Genomic DNA, 18,773 nt, shown 5'->3' with positions numbered 1-18,773 from the left:
CTTCAGGAAGCCTGTTCAGTCAGAGAGGTTTTCCTTCTCTCCCTGTCTCCCTGTCTCTCTCACACACATACACATCTCTACCACCCCCAATAGCTCCTCCAGTGGTCTATTAAACAAGACCTGTCAGAGCTGGTAACCAGCATTTGGTTAAGGCGTGTGCCTGCCTTCCAGAAGAGCTCCTTTCCCCTTTTATATTATTTACAGGTGAAATAGGAATGGTGTTGTTTGCCGAGCTGCTTGCTTAATTGACTGAAGGCAGCTAAAGATCAAATGCAAGAGAAGGATGGCAATATTTGGTGTACTAATACCTGTCTTCCTGATTTGCTCTCCTCTTGGTGACTCCTGCCGGAGCCCTGATGACTTTGTGGGTGCCAGTTCTCCAGGAGATATTGTCATTGGAGGCTTGTTTGCTATTCATGGCAAAATGTTACATTCTGGAGAGAAGCCCCTCAAACCTATGATTGCCAGTTGTGCTGGGTGAGTAACAACAACAGCTCTCTGCCATAAAACTGTTACGAGGAAAGTGACATGAAAGCGAATGGGGCTACTCAAAAGGGGGAGAGGACTGGAAATTTAGTTGATTTTTAAAACGATTCTTACTTAAAAGACGGGGTTTGATCTGTCAGTTGAGATAAAGGGACTGCGTGACTAGAGGACTGTTATACTACTATAGGCAGATAAAATCTAGTACCAGGGATTAGGGAGAGCTTCAACATCTATCTTACTTAGATGTTATAAAATAAAAATTAATGGAGTTTATCTGTATGCTAACATAGTAGAAATGTGCTGTAAAACTAATCTGTAAATTACTGCATTGCATTGATCCATTGAATTCACCAAACCTTATTTCTGAGTACTGATGCAGAAAGAAAGACCGTAAGTATGTTGTTGATTTAGATCTCTTTTGCAGTATATGATTAATTATTGCAAATGTTAACATTTAGATCCATGACATAGTAATATGACTTTAAACACATTATGGGACAAGAATCTAACCCAAGTATACAGTATCCTTTGTGTTGCAGTGTTGTATATAACTTTTAAAAAAAAACTGGAAATAGAAACTTTTATATAATGATTCAGATGCAATCTCATTGAGAGATTTGGGATTTGACATCAGATCTAAAAATGATTAAGGTACTAGATCTGGACTGTAATAATCTGGACAACCACTAGATAGCATCAAAGAAGTACATCAATTTCTAGCTCTTTACTGCCACCCAGTGGTCTTGCAGAATTTTGCTGCACAGATCGATTAGCTCCAATGGATACAGCCGATTAATTTCATCATTGTTGCTCAAGAATTTATAAAGGCCATGCTTGGAATAGCAAGAATTTCACAAAGTAAAGTCACTGTACCTAAGACCGACTTCTATATTGTATATTAATAGTGAAGCAAGCCGTCATCACTACCTATCAGACAGCATTTTCAAAGTGCAGCTCAAAGGGTAATTAAATTATCTTCCTTCCTTTATTCATAACAACTTTTCCCCCAACTCAAGAAATACCAAATTTGGCCAGATGACCACTAGACAGCAGCAAAGAAATACAGAAAATACTGAAGCTTGATTGCCATATTGTGTAGAACCACAATTTTGCAGCACAGCTCTAAAAGTCCTACCAAACTGATGTGTTCCCAATATGTGGAATTGAAATTCTCAGGCAGCATGGCCTATGATCCTCTGAGTTGGACAACCCTTGTGACATTTAGAAGTCACTAAGCTAAGGAAAACATTGCTGGATTAATGCAATTAGCAATAGCACTTAGACTTACGGTATATACCAGTGGTGGGATTCAGTTTTTTTTTACTACCAGTTCTTTGGGCGTGGCTTGGTGCACATGGCAGGGGAAGGATACTGCAAAATCCCCATTTCCTCCCGATCAGCTGAGACTTGGGAAGCAGAGAATAGATGGGGGCAGGGCCAGTCAGAGGTAGTATTTACCAGTTCTCAGAACTACTCATAATTTCCGCTACCATTCTCCAGAACTGGTCAGAAGCTGCTGAATACCACCTCTGGTATATACCATTTCATAATGCTTTACAACACTTTCTGAGAGATTTACAATGTCAGCATATTGCTTCCAACAATCTGGGTCCTTATTTTCCTGAACTCAAAAGGATGGAAGGCTGAGTCAGCCAGAATTTAACTCCTGACTGTGAGCAGTGAGTTAGCCTGCAATACTGCATTCTAATCATGACAGACCATTTTTCTGAGATGTAGGTAGAAAAAAGTTAATGAGGTCAGCAGGACTGTTATAGTCAGTGGTGGGTTTCAAAATTTTTTAGAACCTCTTCTGTAGATGTGGCCTGCTTTGTGGGAGTGGCTTGCCAGCCATGTGACCGGGTGGGAGTAGCTTGCCAGCCATGTGACCAGGTGGGAGTGGCTTGCCAGCCATGTGACCGGGTGGGAATGGCTTGGCAGTCATGTGACTGGGTGGGCATGGCCAACTTGTAGAATGTGGTGAAACTCACTTAACAATGCTCTTGCTTAGCAACCAAAATGTTGGCTCAGAAACTCTGGCATTGAAGCATGCAAGTCTTAAAGCTGTCAAGTTACAAGACCCTTGCACCCCTAACCCTTTAGGAAAAAACCCCAGGGGTGTTCAAACTTGGCAGCTTTAAGACTTGTGGACTTCAACTCCCAGAATTCCTCCTCTCGCTCTTCATCTTGATGATGTGCGGACAGGCGGGGGGAGGGAGGGAGCTGGAACCGGTTTTAAATGGCACTGTAGATTTGTGGAACCTCTTCTATAGAAGAGGTTAGAACTGGCAGGAACCCACCCCTGGTTATAGTTTTTAAAGAGCCCTTAACAGTTACCAAGGTATCTTACCATAGATATCAATGGCAGTAAAAAAAAAAGTGAGTTATGACCATTTTTCACACTTACAACTGTTGCAGCTTCCCCGTGGTCATGTGATCAAAATTCAGACACTTGGCAGCTGATTCATATTTAGGACGGTTGCAGCGTCCTGGGGTCATGTGATCCCCTTTTGCGAACTTCTGATAAGCAAAGGCAATGAGGAAGCCCGTTTCACTTAACAACCCCGTCACTAATTTAACAACTACAGTGATTCACTTAACCACCATGACTGGAATGCTCGTAAACGGGGGCAAAGTTCACTGAATAAATGTCTCACATAGCAAGAAAAAGTTTGGGCTCTATTGTGGCTATAAATCGAGGACTACCTGTACTTCTATTGGCAATGTTGAGATAATTATCCCGACTCTGATACTTCTAAAGAACTGGATCATTAAAGAGAAACTTGTGCAGAGATCCTAGGTGCACACCTAGGATTACACATAGGCTTCACCTACCAACACCTACACTATTCACCAGTATCATGTCCAAAGGATAAATGCTGCTGTCCCCCAAAATAAGTTTCTTGCCCTGTCTTAAAGGACCTGGGAAAGAAGGCTAGGAAATGGTAAGGTTCTTAACCCTCTTCCTCCAGGCAATTGGAATGGAATGGAATGGAATGGAATAGAATAGAATAGAATAGAGGTAGAGGTAGAGGTAGAGGTAGCGGTAGCGGTAGCGGTGGGGATGGGGATGGGGATGGGAATGGGAATAGGAATAGGAATAGGAATAGGAATAGGAATAGGAATAGGAATAGGAATAGGAATAGGAATAGAAATAGAAATAGAAATAGAAATAGAAATAGAAGTAGAAATAGAGCTGGAAAGAACCTTGAAGGTCTTCTAGTCCAGCTCTCTGCTCAAGCAGGAGAACCTATACCATTTCAGATAAGTGACTGTCTAATCTCTTCTTAAAAACCTCCAGTGATGGAGTACCCATGATTTCTCAATGCAATCTGTTCCACTGGATAATTATCCTCATTGTTAGGAAGTTTCCTCTTAATTCCAGGTTGCTTCTCTCTTTGATTAATTTCCATTGTTTCTTGTCCTGTTCTTTGGTGCTTTGGAGAATAATTTGACCCCCTCGTCTTTGTGACAGCCCCTCAAATACTGGAATACTGCCATCATGTCACCCTAATCCTTTTTTTCTTTAGACTAGCCAAACCGAGATCCTGCAGCCGTTCTTCATATGTTTTAGTCTCCAGGCCTTTGATCATCTTAGTTGCTCTAAAACGTAATTGCACTAGTTTTGAGCATGACATTTGGAGGAAGAAAAAGCACATTGTGGGGCTCAGTAGCCTAAAAGCAGTGGAGATTGCTTGTTGCTTTTGTCAGTAGTCTGATCCAAACAGTTGGTTGTATTTCAACATACAATAGATGGAGACCTAGAAGAATCTGTATGTATGTAAATACAATCATGTGTTCCAAAATCCTAGAAAACATTCAAAGGTTATTTAATCTGGGCAACCACTGCAGAATGGCATTTTTATTGTTTTCGGGAAATCAGAGATAAATCTAACTATCTACATCTGTAGCGGAGAGTTCAAATAATATTGACAAATGCCTGCCAGGTAGTTGGTCTGACTTTTCTGTCCAAGATGTGCATTATCCATCTTATAAGTTGAAGGGAGCTCATCACTATGAGTTTATTGTGAGCAAATAGGCAACATGTATCCTGATTTTATATAATGTTGTACAGCTTCCGTCGAAACAGCTAACAATTATTTCTGTATTTCTTGGCAGCTTTGAAGTCCAAGTGTTTCTTCAGAGTCTTGCGATGGTCCATGCCATAGAAATTGTCAACAATTCTCCTCTTCTACCAGGAATTAAACTGGGCTATGAAATCTATGACACTTGTGCAGAAGTGACCAGGGCAATGGCTGCAGCTTTGAGGTTCCTGTCCAAGTTTAATGCTTCCAAAGACCTGGTAGAATTCCGATGCAATTATTCAGATTACACACCCCGAGTAAAAGCTGTCATAGGAGCCACTTATTCGGAAGTGTCTATGTCAGTTGCAAGAATATTGAATTTGCAGCTAATACCACAGGTAGGTCATTTTGGAAACATGTCTTTATTTTCAGTCAGCAAAATCTAAATGAGTGAATATCTCAATGGCATAACTGGAAGCTGAATATAGTTAAGAAGGGGCTGTATTTGGCAGTTGCGTTTCAACAACTTTCTGGATTTAGAATACAATTCTGTAACAGAACTGAGTAATGTATCTGAAGTCTGATAAAAGTATTTCTATGCTGCATATTTTTCCACATGCATGATATTGCACCCGCAAACCTTGAGAAGTTCATTGCTAATCTTAATATCTGGAAAAATCAATGTGGAGAAGTAGGAAATTATGTTTGGCAAATTCTTCCAGGTAAAAATTGCTCAGGTTTCTTCTGGCTGTGCTACCTTTCTACATACAGGTAGATCTCAACTTGCGACCATTTTTTAACAACTGCTCAAAATTATGGTGGTACTGAAAAAAAAGTGATTTTACCACCAGTCCTTACCCTCATGTCCGTTGCAACCTCATCATGTGATCAAAATTTGGATGTTTAGCAACTGGAGCATTCTGGAGTTATGTGATCACCATCTGTGACTTTCCCAAGGGGCTACTGACAAGCAAAGTCAATGGTGGAAGCCAGATTCACTTAATGATCACAGCAATAAAAGAGGGTGTGACTTACTTACTTACCAACCACATCACTTAGCAACAGAAGTTCCAGTCCCAACAGGGGTTGTAAGTCAAGGACTACCCATAGAGAAAAGTGATTTTATGAATATGCAGGACAATTTAGCAATATGTTCTCTTACAGTCTGATGTGTTACAATAGGTTAACATCCCTCCCTATTATCCCTGCTTGCTAAAAATGATCTTAGTTGTAGTTCAGCAATATCTAAAAGGCCAGGTTGTCAACTCTGTTTTACATAGTTTAATTGGAATGGTCATTCGGGATTAGTGGCTCACGTACATCTCACTTTCTGCTACATTTTCATTCATCATGACAGCACAGCTATGAATTTGCCAGAACATGAGTGTAAATATGGAAACGAGGAAAGGGGAGAAGAGGCCACTGTAAATAGGAAGTAATGTAAACCAAATTTAAACAAAACTGTTTCTACACTAATGCCTCATCTGCAGAAATCAACATGCTTACTGATCTTGAAAAGAAACGTTTCTTTTTTTTAAAGTTAGTGCCTAGACAAATTTGGGTTTTTCCTTTAAATTGTTTGGAAATAGGGCTGGAAGGGACCTTGGAGGTCTTGTAGCTAGTTGTTTATTGGGAAAATCATTCAAATACCTAGGCATAATTTTCAGGCCATGATCACAGCAAATGGAGGATAATTATAGCAATGGCACTTAGACTTATATACTGCTTTACAGTCCTCTCTAAGCAGTTTACAGAGTCAGCATATTGCCCCCAACAATCTGGATCCTTGATTAGCTTCCTTAATCTTCTTAGACCTGCCAGATATTGAAGTCAAATCACAATCCATAAATATTTTCTCTTTAGCATGTTGCAGTGTGGTCGCTCTTAGAAAGGAAACACAAGTGAATTCCTTTTGACTACGGTTCTGCCTATGTGTACCAGCTAAGGGAATACTGAAATTATAAATCACATTTCGTTTGTGCATTTTTATGCTGATACCTGTTTATAGTTGATGTCCTCACATTTGAACGAATTCTCTGGTCACCTCGATTGCTTCTATTTTACTCTCAGACAGCTGTGATTCCGCTACTTAAACTTCAGCCAGGGTTTGCTATGTATATGTGAAATGTGTAGTGGTTTTATGGATATGCTTATCCAGTTTTATTCTTAGGTGGGTTTCCCCCCCCCCCTTTCTCTCTGTGTATCGTCAAACTTTATTATTGGTCATGGACCGCATGAAAGATTTCTTATCTTGAGGGCGTCCTCATATAATCCCTGGTAAGAGGTGAAGAGGCTGCTGAAAGTGCAGGAATCAGCAGGAGATATACGTGACTGTAGGTTGTTTTGCTGCAAAGCAAGGATGCCTCGGAGGGGAAGGAAAGCTCGCCTGAGGGAATTTTAACATTTGCGACATGTAAACAGGGCTTCTTTCACTCTTTTGTCCTTTCCTGGTAAAGACTTCCCTAAACCAGAAGCAAATCCAAAGAATCCAACCATTTCAGCAAAATATGGGTGTAAGTGATGTGATGGCATGAGGCAAACTCTGCCCCTTTCCTACATATGTGTGAGATGTTGCAATAGCTGTCCAACAGGAGCCAAGTTTGTGCGGGGACAGCATTTGTTTCATCATTGTCCTCTTGCTTGGATTCAAACCTGGGTTTTTTTTCTGAGTTACTGTTAACAGATTAACAGAGTTGGAAGGGACCTTATAGGTCATCTAGTCAACCCCCCACTCAAGCAGGGGACCCTACACCATTTCTGACAGATGGCAGTCCAATCTCTTCTTGAAAGCTTCTAGTGATGAAGCTCCCACAACTTCCCAGGGAAGCTGTTCCATTGGTTGTTTGTTCTCACTGTCAGAAAAGTTCTTCTTATTTCTAGGTTGAATCTCTCCTTGATCAGTTTCCATTCATTATTCCTTGTCTGGCCTTTAGTTTGATCCCGTCCTCTCTGTGGCAGCCCCTCAAATATTGGAACACTGCTATCATGACTCCCCTGGTCCTTCTCTTCACTAACAGTTCTTCATTATGAGCCACTATTATGGACCTGCCTAGGTAATTGCCAGGACACAACACTGCCTCAAAGGCTATGCACATACATATACATGAAACACACACACACAAACTTATTCAGAATGATAGATAGATACAATACAATAGCAGAGTTGGAAGGGACCTTGGAGGTCTTCTAGTCCAACCCTGCCTAGGCAAGAAACCCTATACCATTTCAGACAAATGGCTATCCAACATCTTCTTAAAGACTTCCAGTGTTGGGGCATCCACAACTTCTGGAGGCAAGTTGTTCCACTGATTAATTGTTCTAACTGTCAGGAAATTTCTCCTCAGTTCTAAGTTGCTTCTCTCCTTGATTAGTTTCCACCCATTGCTTCTTGTTCTACCCTCAGGTGCCTTGGAGAATAGTTTGACTCCCTCTTCTTTGTGGCAACCCCTGAGATATTGGAACACTGCTATCATGTCTCCCCTAAGTCCTTCTTTCTCTTAAGCTAAACATACCCAGTTCCTGCAACCGTTCTTCATATGTTTTAGTCTCCAGTCCCCTAATCCCCTTCGTTGCTCTTCTCTGCACTGCACTATTCAGTGGTCTTCAACTTACAGCAGTTCATTTAGTGACCATTCAAAGTTGCAAAGCAGTGAAAAAAATGACTTATGACCATTTTTCACTCTTACAACTATTGCAGCATCCCCCAGTCGCATTATCAAAATTCAGAGACTTGGCAACTGACTCATGTCTGTGATGGATGCAGCGTCGCAGCCAGGGCCATGTGGTCGCCTTTTGTGACCTTATGACAAGCAAAGACAACAGGGAAGCGTATTACTAACTTAACAATTGCAGTGATTCACTTAACAGCTGTGACAGAAAAGGTCATAAAATGAGACAAAACTCATTTAATTGTCCCAGCAACAGAAACTTCGGGCATAATTGTGGTTGTAAGTCAAGGACTAGTTGTATTCTTTTTTCCTTCTAATGTTCATATATATTTCTCACTATTCATATATGCTTTCACATACACAGTTGTGCTTTGCACACAAACAGTTTCTACCTGAGTGTACAATCCTAGATAGCTGGGTATTATATGACATTGTCACATGTTTATAGTTTTATCTCCTCTTCCATGGAGGAAATGTCATATTAAATTCAGGATCATGTTCTTTTTTCTTCAAAAAGGGTAACTCACTGACATTTCACAAATTACCATTTAAAACTACAGAACTTTAGGGAGTGAATGTAACTGAATAAGGAATATATTCTCAAAAGTGTCACACATTGTATAACATGCATGTTTTTAGATCATCCCACTTAAGTGTCTGTCACACAATCAGGCTGGATTCTGCGCAATGCTGCGCATATTCACATCTAGAAATTTTCTTTTTCCTGGGCAGGAAAATAACCCAGCAATAAGAAATGTTTGGCAGCAAATGAAGTTATTCAGGCTAGAAATGTATATACGCACTTAGCAACACAGACGTTCCCTTGAACGCATGAGGCTTTCCTTCTGAAGAAATTGCGCAAAGGTGCTTTGACAAGGAATGAGCCACTGCGTGGAAGCTATAAGATCTTTTTCAACCCTGGCTGAATATAACCTTCTACCTAAATAGTCAAACTGTTTTGACAACGTGACTGGTATTTTTAAGAGTTTCAATTGACCATATCAAGTGGGGTAGCTATGTCAAATACAAAACAACGAAATAGCTCTGTTGTTTTCATTTGTTAAAATTAGCATTTTAAGGAATGCCTACCCTTCCTGCCTACCTTGGTTAGCCATATAATCTCTACCTATTTTACAAGATTCTGCTTTAGGGTTAGGCTGTCCATATTTAATGCCTGCTAGAGGTGATGATTCCCTCCCCCCCCCCCACAAGTAGGATAATGGCGGGCTGCCTTTATCTTGGTTAGTGTTTATCCTATAGTAGTTCCATTGCGACATAGAACCCAAATCACTTTATGAAAAATTCATGGCTGATTTTTTTAAAAATTGTGATCTTTTACTGAGCCCAAAACGGCTGATAAGGGAAAAGTAGAAAACGTGCAAGAAATACAATACAATACAATAGTAGAGTTAGAAGGGACCTTGGAGGCCTTCTAGTCCAACCCCCTGCCTAGGCAGGAAACCCTATACCGTTTCAGACAAATAGCTATCCAACATCTTCTTAAAGACTTCCAGTGTTGGGGCATTCACAACTTCTGGAGGCAAGCTGTTCCACTGATTAATTGTTCTAACTGTCAGGAAATTTCTCCTCAGTTCTAAGTTGCTTCTTTCCTTGATTAGTTTCCATCCAAATCTTACTCAAATCTTAGAGAAGGAATTCAAATCTTACTCAAATCTTAGAGAAGGAATTCAAAAACATAGAAGGGAACACCAATTTCGTTGTATTTAAATACAATGACAATAAAGATTATACTAGTTCTCTTGCCTGAATGATAATTACCTAAGACTTCCATCCAGATAAATGTATTGTATTGATTCATATATGGAGCAGAGTATTTCAGAGAACTACTATCCACTCTCAGATTTTCCCCTAAGAAGTCAATAACTTACTTTCAGGGCTTAAGAATGCAGAGGGGTTTAGACCATCGGACACTGGAAAATGAAAGCTTTAGCACAGGGGTGTCAAACTCAGTTTCATTGAGGGCACACCAGGATTGTGTTTGACCTCGGGGGATGGTGGGTGGTCAGGGGGTGTGGCCAGCTGAATGTAACTCATGTTGGGGACACCTGTGGTGGCCAAGCGCTAAGGCAGGACTTCCCTCAGACCCTACCTCACTCTCATTATAATCTCCTTCCTTCCTTTTCTTCTTTTTCCTTCCTTCTTCCTTCTCCTTTCTTCTTCCTTCTCTCTTTCCTTATTTTTCCTTCCTTGCTCTCTTCCCATCTTTCTTTCTTTTTCTTTGCCTTTCCTCTTCCTCTTTCTCCTTTCCTGTCCCTTCTTGCCTGCTCAAATGCAAAAAGGGAAACATTTCTCCTTTTGCTTTGTTTTTAGTTTATTTTGCTAGCCCTTTGCCAGTGAAAACAGAGCTTGGGAGGCGGGGGCTCCTGCTTTAGAGCCATCATGAAGTCACATCAGCAGTGAGTTCATTTTGCTGAGAGTATAACCCTTAAATAATGGCCTTTATTGGTGACCTAGTCAAAACATCTCCCTTTTTTCCCCCTCTCTGCAGATCAGTCATGCATCCACTGCAGAAATCCTTAGCGACAAAGTGCGTTTTCCTTCTTTCCTGCGCACGGTGCCCAGTGATTCCTATCAGACCAAAGCAATGGCACGATTAATCCACAAATCAGGATGGAACTGGATTGGAATCATCGCCACTGATGACGACTTTGGGCGTCTCGCTGTGGAAAGCTTTGGGTTACAGGCCATGGCCAACAACGTCTGCATTGCCTTTAAAGAAATGTTGCCAGCTTATCTCTCGGACAGCACGATCCATGGCAAAATTAATCAAGCGCTTGAGAAGATTGTCAAGGAAACCAGGGTAAATGTCATCGTTGTCTTTCTGAGGCAATTCCACGTAATGAGACTTTTCAGAAAAGCAATAGAAAGGAACATAAATAAGACCTGGATAGCAAGTGATAACTGGTCAGCGGCTGTGAAGATTAGCACCCTTCCAAATATCAGTCGCCTGGGGAAAGTGGTCGGATTTACATTCAAAAGTGGCAACATGTCTTCTTTCCATGAGTTTTTGAGCAATCTACCGACCACACCCAGGGGCAAGAACAAATTCTTAAGGGAATATACAATGCTAATGTCAACGTGCTCCCATATAAATGACCAAGATCTGAGTAAGTGCATTTCAAACCATTCGGCAGAGAGTTTGGTCCAAAATCAGACTCGCCCAATGAACAGCCTTTGGCGAGAGGAATTTCTCATTGCCAACATTGAACCAGGATTTATCCACAGCACCATGCTGGCAGTGCATGCCATTGCCAAGGCCATTCAGAAACAGTGCAAGGACAGAGACTGCAAAGATCCATACGCTTTCTCGCCTTGGGAGGTAGGGCTTGATAATCTTTTTCATGCTCTTTTAGCTCTGCTTTGCTCCGCTTCCTTGCTTACATATTAGTGTGCAAATATTAATAGTAGGGTCTGTTTTTGTTATTTAATCATGATGATCATCATGATAGATCATGATGATGATGATCTATCAGCAAGATTAAAACATCTTGAGTGTAACATACGGTTGTGTTGCATCCCATATGTGGGTGTTCTGGTTTCTTAGCAGTTGAAATTGTGTTCATTTCCTTGCTTCTGCAATCCTGAGATCTTTGTTTCTCATGGTAGTTGGAGAAACCTTCAGGATCTTACAGATCATACAACAGCATCCACTTTCATTGGATTCGCAAACATGCCAAGCCATGTCTTGTTGAGTGAGCCATAAACAGCTGGATTCATAGTAGTACATGCTAAACTAAAACCAGACAAACCACATCATGAGTTAGGATAATGTGTGGCTGTGCCCTGTGCTTTAAGAAACAGCACATTTTTTATAATCAACAACAAGTGTATTTGTGTGTGTGTGTATGTATATGCGTGTGTGTATATATAAACACACATACACACACACATAGACTTGTTGTTGATTATAAAAAATGTGCATATATATACTTATATAAGCTTAAGATTCTCTTGTGTTTGTTTTAATTTTGTTTGGGGATAAACAGATCATATTTGAAACTGAGGAGCCATTTACAGGATTGGTTTCCACCATTAAAATTTAATTCCAATAAGAAGTTAATTGAACTGTAAAGTTTTTTTTTTGGGGGGGGGAGTTTCATCTTTGCTCCTAAAAAAATACAAATAGACACCTTTAGTAGTCCATATATCCCCCCCTTTTTTTTCTCACCAAAAGAGGCCTACTTGATTACTTATCTATTGATTGAGTATTTTAGAATTTCTCGGTGGGTCAGAAAGAAACCCAGTCAAGATGTCATGAATGCATCCTGGCAAAAGGGATTTAGATCAAATCCCAATAGCAAACCCCCTTCCAAATTCTGAACATCACATTTGAGTTAATTCTTTTGAAAGAAAAATCCTTAGTTTTAAGAATAAAATTTTGTATTATGATCTATAGTAATTTGCTCCTATCTCAGCAACAATCTATTGTTTCATCATGCTGTTTCCAAGTGACATTGGAGACGCTTGTTGTATACCTTACTTTAAAAAAATCCTAAGCAAAATATCATAGAATGCCACACCGTTTTTTCCCACAGATGAAAGAATAAAGAGATGAAAGAATAAAGAGATAATCTCAGTGAGAGATACCCTTGATATTATCAAGAACTGGTGCTTAGCATGTACTGAGGGCTCTTCATGCATTTCAATGAAGCTGGTTTTCATGCAAGTCCTTAGTTAGTCTGACTCTAAATAATGGCCATGTTTACTTAGTTAATAGACAACCAACGCTGGCCTAATGCTTAACCATCTCTTAGCAAACTAACCTAACAATTTTCTAGAAAATGGCTTTCAAACAGGAAAAAGGGTATTGCTAGCTTCTTTCTCCAGTGTCAGCCAGAGCAGATATTTCCACTTCAGCTAATTTTCTCTAGCTTTGCCCTTTCGCTCAAGATCAAATATAAATAAACCATTCCTGACTTAAAAGAAGCAGTTTTGTGCCTTTCAAGTACCCAAAATATAACTACCCGAAAATCATTTATCTTCCTCTAAGAGAGGCAAAACAGGTGTAGAGCTATAATAATCAATCAAATGGAATCCAATTGACATTTTTATCTAAATATCAGGGCTGGAATATTCTCTTCTGCATTTTTCTTTTTCCCTTATACAGCAGAATCTATTTGTAAGGCAAATAACAAAGCACCCTTCATGGCCCTTAACCTTCTTTTGATCTTGTAATTGAAGAAATATTTGTAAGTATGTGTAACCCTGAAGTCATAATCCTCCTGGACAATTGATGCAAATGTCTGATAGACATATATATGAGTGTATCTGGATTAGTTGCACACATTCTACCAACCTATCCAAGCTTTAGTTATTTAGGATTGGATCTTCTCTGTCACAGCACCTACCCTATGGGTCAACATTCCCCCAGATAGTTGCATGACCCCCATCCTAAAAATCTGGCTCTTTCCCAAAGATTTGGCTTGCAAAGTTTGGAGTCAAAGAGTCAGTGAGGATATTGTAGGTGAGTGTCTTTATCAGTTTTCTTAGAGCAAATAAATAGGGAGTTTCTATAATGGTTTTTCTCGTTTTCTAGTCTTCTGAATGGCCTCATTTTGTTATTTTGGAGTTGGGCAGTTTAGACTCAGTGTGTGTGTGTGCCTGTCTGTCTGTGTGTCCATGTGTTGAAGGGATTTTTGAAATCCAGGTCCACTGATATGTTATACCTGCTTCTCACATAATGTGTTGAGTTTAACATTAATGCTGTTATCTGGGGAGTACACTGTCAACTTATCTTGTTCTTTGGATGGACATTAATGAACCTCAACTTTCTAGCAAGTGTACCTGAGTTTAAAATAGTTTTGTTTGTTTTTAGTAAAGACTCTTGTGGTCATTCTTTAAATCCGTACTCTTTAAATCAATAATCTGGGGGGTCCACCAATTTTTGTTTACTTCAAATTTCAGAATTCTCAAAAATTGCAAAGGGATGAAGAAACTCCCACACCACTTTTTTTTTCTGAGACAAAGGATCCCCCAAATGAAAGTTATTCATTGTATTACAGTTTTTAATCATGTTAACAAAATGGGAGTCTCCTCATTTGGAGGTAATGTTTATTGGTTATCAAATGTTAGGATTTAAAGACAAATTGAGTATGGCCATGAACTTTGTACTCTGCTTATGAACTTCCAAAGTATAGCAAAAAGGGCATTGTATGTCTAGAAGAGAAAATTCATACAATATCAATAAAAATGGTCAGGAATTTAGATCATCCTCTTATCAGGAAAGCCAAAAGTTTGTGGGGGACATGACAGAGGTTGAGACATCTATCAGTTTGGAAAAGGTAGATCAAAATATTTTCCTTCTCTCCTGTTCTTGTCTTTCTGGATGTCATTTGGAGAGGGGGGAGGGAATGACAAGAAAAATTGCTAGTATCATGCACTATACAGGATTCCATCCTGGAAGTATCTGATTGGCTTTTGCTAGAAGCAGGGTTTGGGGGTGACTCAAAATTTGGCTTGATTTCGAAAGGTAATGTGCATGTTGCTAGACATTGAATTTGCAACCTTTGAGGAGAGTACTAGCATCAAACATATAAACACTTCCGTAAATCACCAAATGCTTTGTCATTCCATGACTCATAGCTTTATCCCCACATCACTTTCCCTGAAAACATTGTATTTGAAATGATAGCAATGATTGGTAATAAGCCATACCCTTCACATAAACATAACTTAATTTGATATTACAGACATCAAATAAAACAATTAAATACACACAACAACCTTTCCCTCAGTTTGGTGTGAAATCTAGGAACAAATACAGCCAGTTTTATTAAAGCTGTCAAGACTGTATTCCTGTGTCCTAAACAGTTTCATTAAAAGCAAAACTATACACAAATGGCATATCCATTTCCTAATATATCCTGCTAGATCAGGTGAATGAAGGCACACTCAGGCTTCAGAGTAACAAACAGCTCTTTATTAGCACAAGGCAACTATGTACAATCCAGCGAAGGTTCAATCTGACAGCAGCCTTTTTAAAGGGAGCTGTCAGACCCTTCAACCAATCAGATTGAATCTCTGTTCCCAACGGAACAGAGGACTTTGGTGTAAACCATTACCAATGTTTCTGGTATCTAACACCCCTCCCCTCTTAGATGGGCTCAACCGACTTGTGACGTAGTCACGCAGGTAGCCGGGCTTTCTGGTGGCTCGCCCAGACTTGCATAGTTCAGTTGGTGGGTGTTCTTTAATCAGGTCGGATGGACCTGTTGTCTCCACGGCTTCGCCTGGTGGAAGCTCCTGGAACTTCTCATAGGCTGCGGCTGGAGTTTCTGGAGCCGGTTCACTCAGAGCTCACCGCAGGCCAGCAACACTTACAGATAAGTGCCCCGGTACCTTCGGGATTGAGTTATCTGAGGAAGGAGTGAATTTGTGCTCCTTTTGGGTAGGGCTTTGGCTAACTCATGCAGGAGTTACCTCTGGTTGCCTAAGACTGGAGTTGGATATGCGGCCACGGAGTTGGTCAATGTGCCATCTCCAATTTCGACCATCCTCAAGTTCTAATAGCTAAGAGTGAGGCCCGGTGATTCCTATTACTGTGGCAGGAATCCAAAGAGTTTCCCCAGCATAGCTATGGGCGTAAACTTGATCCCCTATGCTAAAGTTTCTTATTTTGCCGGTCGAATCTGGAGGCGATGCGGCAGAGTAGTTTGGGTGTAGCCGGTCTAAGTGGGACCTTAGCCAGCGACCCATTAGAAGTTTGGAAGGGCTTCTACCATTGGTAGCACTTGGCGTGATGTGCTGTATGAGGAGAAATTGATCAACCTGTGTTTGCCAATCTCCCGGGCCCATCCTGGATATGGCTTCTTTTGCAAATCTCACCATTCTCTCCGCCTGACCATTGGAAGCCAGATGGAATGGAGCAACCAGGGCATGTCTGATTCCCTGTGCTGCTAAATAGATCTTGAATTGCATGGCCATAAATTGGGCCCCGTTGTCAGAGACCAAAATATTGGGCAGGCCGTGAGTGGAGAAAAGTCTCCATAGTGCCTTGATGACCGCTTCTGCCATGGTAGAGGTCATGAGGACTATTTCTAGCCATTTCAATTAGGCGTCCACAACTACGAAGAATGTCTGGCCATGAACTGGGCCAGCAAAATCTATGTGCACCCTAGACCATGGTGCTTGAGGTCACTCCCACTCTTTAGTGGGCACCTCTGGGGGAGCTGGTCTGGACTCCTGGCACTATGTGCAGGTAGCCACCCATTCTTCTATCTCCCTGTCCATGTTAGGCCACAACAAGTAACTCCTAGCCAAAGATTTCATCCTGACAATTCCAGGATGTCCTACGTGCAAGGCCTCTAATACTGCAATGCACAGTTTGGGTGGAACAACGACCCGGTCCCCCTACAGTAAACAACCATTTATTACTGACAGTTCATCACGTTTGCAGTAAAACATTTTAAATGCAGACCCCACTGGCCCCTTGGGCCACCCCCTCCACACCCAGTTCAAAACCTGTCGGAATGTAGAGTCTTTTGCTGAGTGGCGGGCGACGTTACAAGATGATACAGGACCAGCCTCAAGACAGTCAATGAGGAGGTCTGGAACCTGCAGATGATGCTTTTTAAGGCTAGGGATAGCTTGTTTGAGCACTGCCCAAGACATTCTGGTCAAGGATGACCCCGTGTCAATCTCCATATTGCACCGAGAGTCCTCAATGAGAACTGTGACTTTCAGCTTTTTTGGCCGCTTTGTGCGGACTTGGCCTATGGAGATGTGGTAGGTGACTCTGGTGTCACCTTCTGTTCGCTGTGATGGCGGTTGCCATGCCCCTTGGTTGGGCCTCTTATGGTGGTTATGTATGCTTCTGGGCTTCCAGGTTATAGCGGAGCGATCGTTTCTGCAGACCTTGGCAATGTGCCCCTTGTGTTCGCAGCATTGACAGATGTCATCACGGAAATGGCAATGTGTTCTGAGGTGGTTTCCCCCGCAGCCGGCACAAGGCAGGAAATGCGATCTGAATTTCCGCGCCAGCTTGGTGCGATTACTGTGCATGCGGTAGCTGTCATCTTCACTCTCTGAGCCTTCAGGCTCTGTAGCCTCACAATGCACGCCTGCGTTCTTCCGCATGCTCTTTGGACTAATTTGGCGCTGCAGGGTTTCTGTAGATTTAATTGAGGATTCCATAGCCCTGGCTTCGTCTAGGGCAATTTGGAGAGTAAGATTAGTTTTTGCTAATAATCTCCTCTGCAGGCCAATGTCTCGAATACCGCATATGATGCGGTCTGTTAGAAGTTCATCAAGGTCTCTAAACTTGCAGTACGCTGCGGCCTTTCCGAGCGCCACAATGTATTCATTGATGGATTCCCGTTCCTTTTGGTTCCGGATGTTGAATTCATGCCTCCGGACGTATTTAGACGGTCTGGGAGCATAGTGTGTCCTCAGCGCCTGTTGTAGAACCGACCAAGCGACTGATTGGGCGTGGGTTGTCATCTTGTTTTCCTGAGCGTGTTTGAATTTGCTGCTGAAAGATGGCTGCTTGATGGTGCGCCGAGCTCTGGGCTGGATTGACTTGCTGGATTGTCGCACTCTTTTTGTCTGCCTAATTGCCTTCGAATCCCATCCTTGTTGCCAGTGTTAGATTGGGTGAATGAAGGTACACTCAGGCTTCAGAGTAACAAACAGCTCTTTATTAGCACAAGGCAACTATGTACAATCCAGCGAAGGTTCAGTCTGACAGCAGCCCTTTTATAGGGAGCTGTCAGACCCTTCAACCAATCAGATTGAATCTCTGCTCCCCCCCGGAAGAGAGGACCTTGGTGTAAACCATTACCAATGTTTCTGGTATCTAACATATCCAAGTGGTCAAATGAGGAGGATATGGGGTGTGAAATGATAAAGGACTGCATTTGAGTGATGAAACTAACATGAAGGGAACAGAATGGGCTAGGAATCTTTCCTGAGCTGCTAGAATTTTAGTTGCAAGGGGTTATCATTGATTTTATTTTACTCAGGACAGGTGCATATTCAACACTGTCTTCTTCTTTTACAACCACAATATTCTACTCTTCTCCTAGGTGCATAGACTGAGCTATAGTGGAGTGGTAGAAAGCCTGGTGCCATAAGAAAGCATTGTATTCCTGAATCCCCTTCTATGTAAAAATTAAATTTAATAGTAAACTTAAAACATAAGTTATTTGCAAATGTGAAATTATAAACTGAACAATGACATGACAGCCTAGGCCAGTGATGGCTTACCTTTTTCTAAAGGTGTGCCAAAACTGTGTGTGCACGCTCTATCGCACAGGCACGCGTGCCCACCCACCTGCGCATGCGTCAGTGATTCCTCCCTGTGCATGCATGAGCCCCCTGCGCATGTATGAGCGACCCCCGCAGGGGGGATTTTCACCCTCCACAGGCTCCAGAGACTTTCCTAAACCCTGGGGAGGGTGATAACAGCTTCTCCCGGCCCTCTGGGGAGCTGGGGGAGGCCATTTTTGCCCTCCCTAGACTTCAGTAAAGCTTCCGGAGCCTGGGGAGGGCGAAAAACAGGCCCCGTGCTGTTATTCTGTTTGTAGTGGGTTAAATTCAACTTGCACAGTCTGAAAGGGATGTAGTTTATCCCAGCTGA

At 41.6% G+C, this 18,773-nt stretch overlaps 1 protein-coding gene across 1 annotated transcript in view; it reads left to right on the top strand.

Moving 5' to 3' along the window:
• Nucleotides 1-283: 283 nt before the first annotated feature.
• GPRC6A (G protein-coupled receptor class C group 6 member A) overlaps nt 284-18,773 on the top strand; it is a gene marked incomplete at both ends in the record, with an annotated part of 28,870 nt that continues 10,380 nt past the window's right edge. Inside the window, 3 exons of the mRNA XM_081943903.1 lie at nt 284-477; nt 4,603-4,906; nt 10,686-11,516. Of these exons, the coding sequence (XP_081800029.1) occupies nt 284-477; nt 4,603-4,906; nt 10,686-11,516 (1,329 nt within the window). The remainder of the gene's footprint in view (nt 478-4,602; nt 4,907-10,685; nt 11,517-18,773) is intronic.

The sequence above is a fragment of the Natrix helvetica genome (assembly GCF_964273705.1).
Source record: "Natrix helvetica genome assembly, chromosome: 2".
Classification (NCBI taxonomy): Eukaryota; Metazoa; Chordata; class Lepidosauria; order Squamata; family Natricidae; genus Natrix; species Natrix helvetica.
The sequence above is the reverse complement of the archived record's forward strand: the minus strand, read 5'-3'. Positions and strand labels throughout refer to the sequence as shown.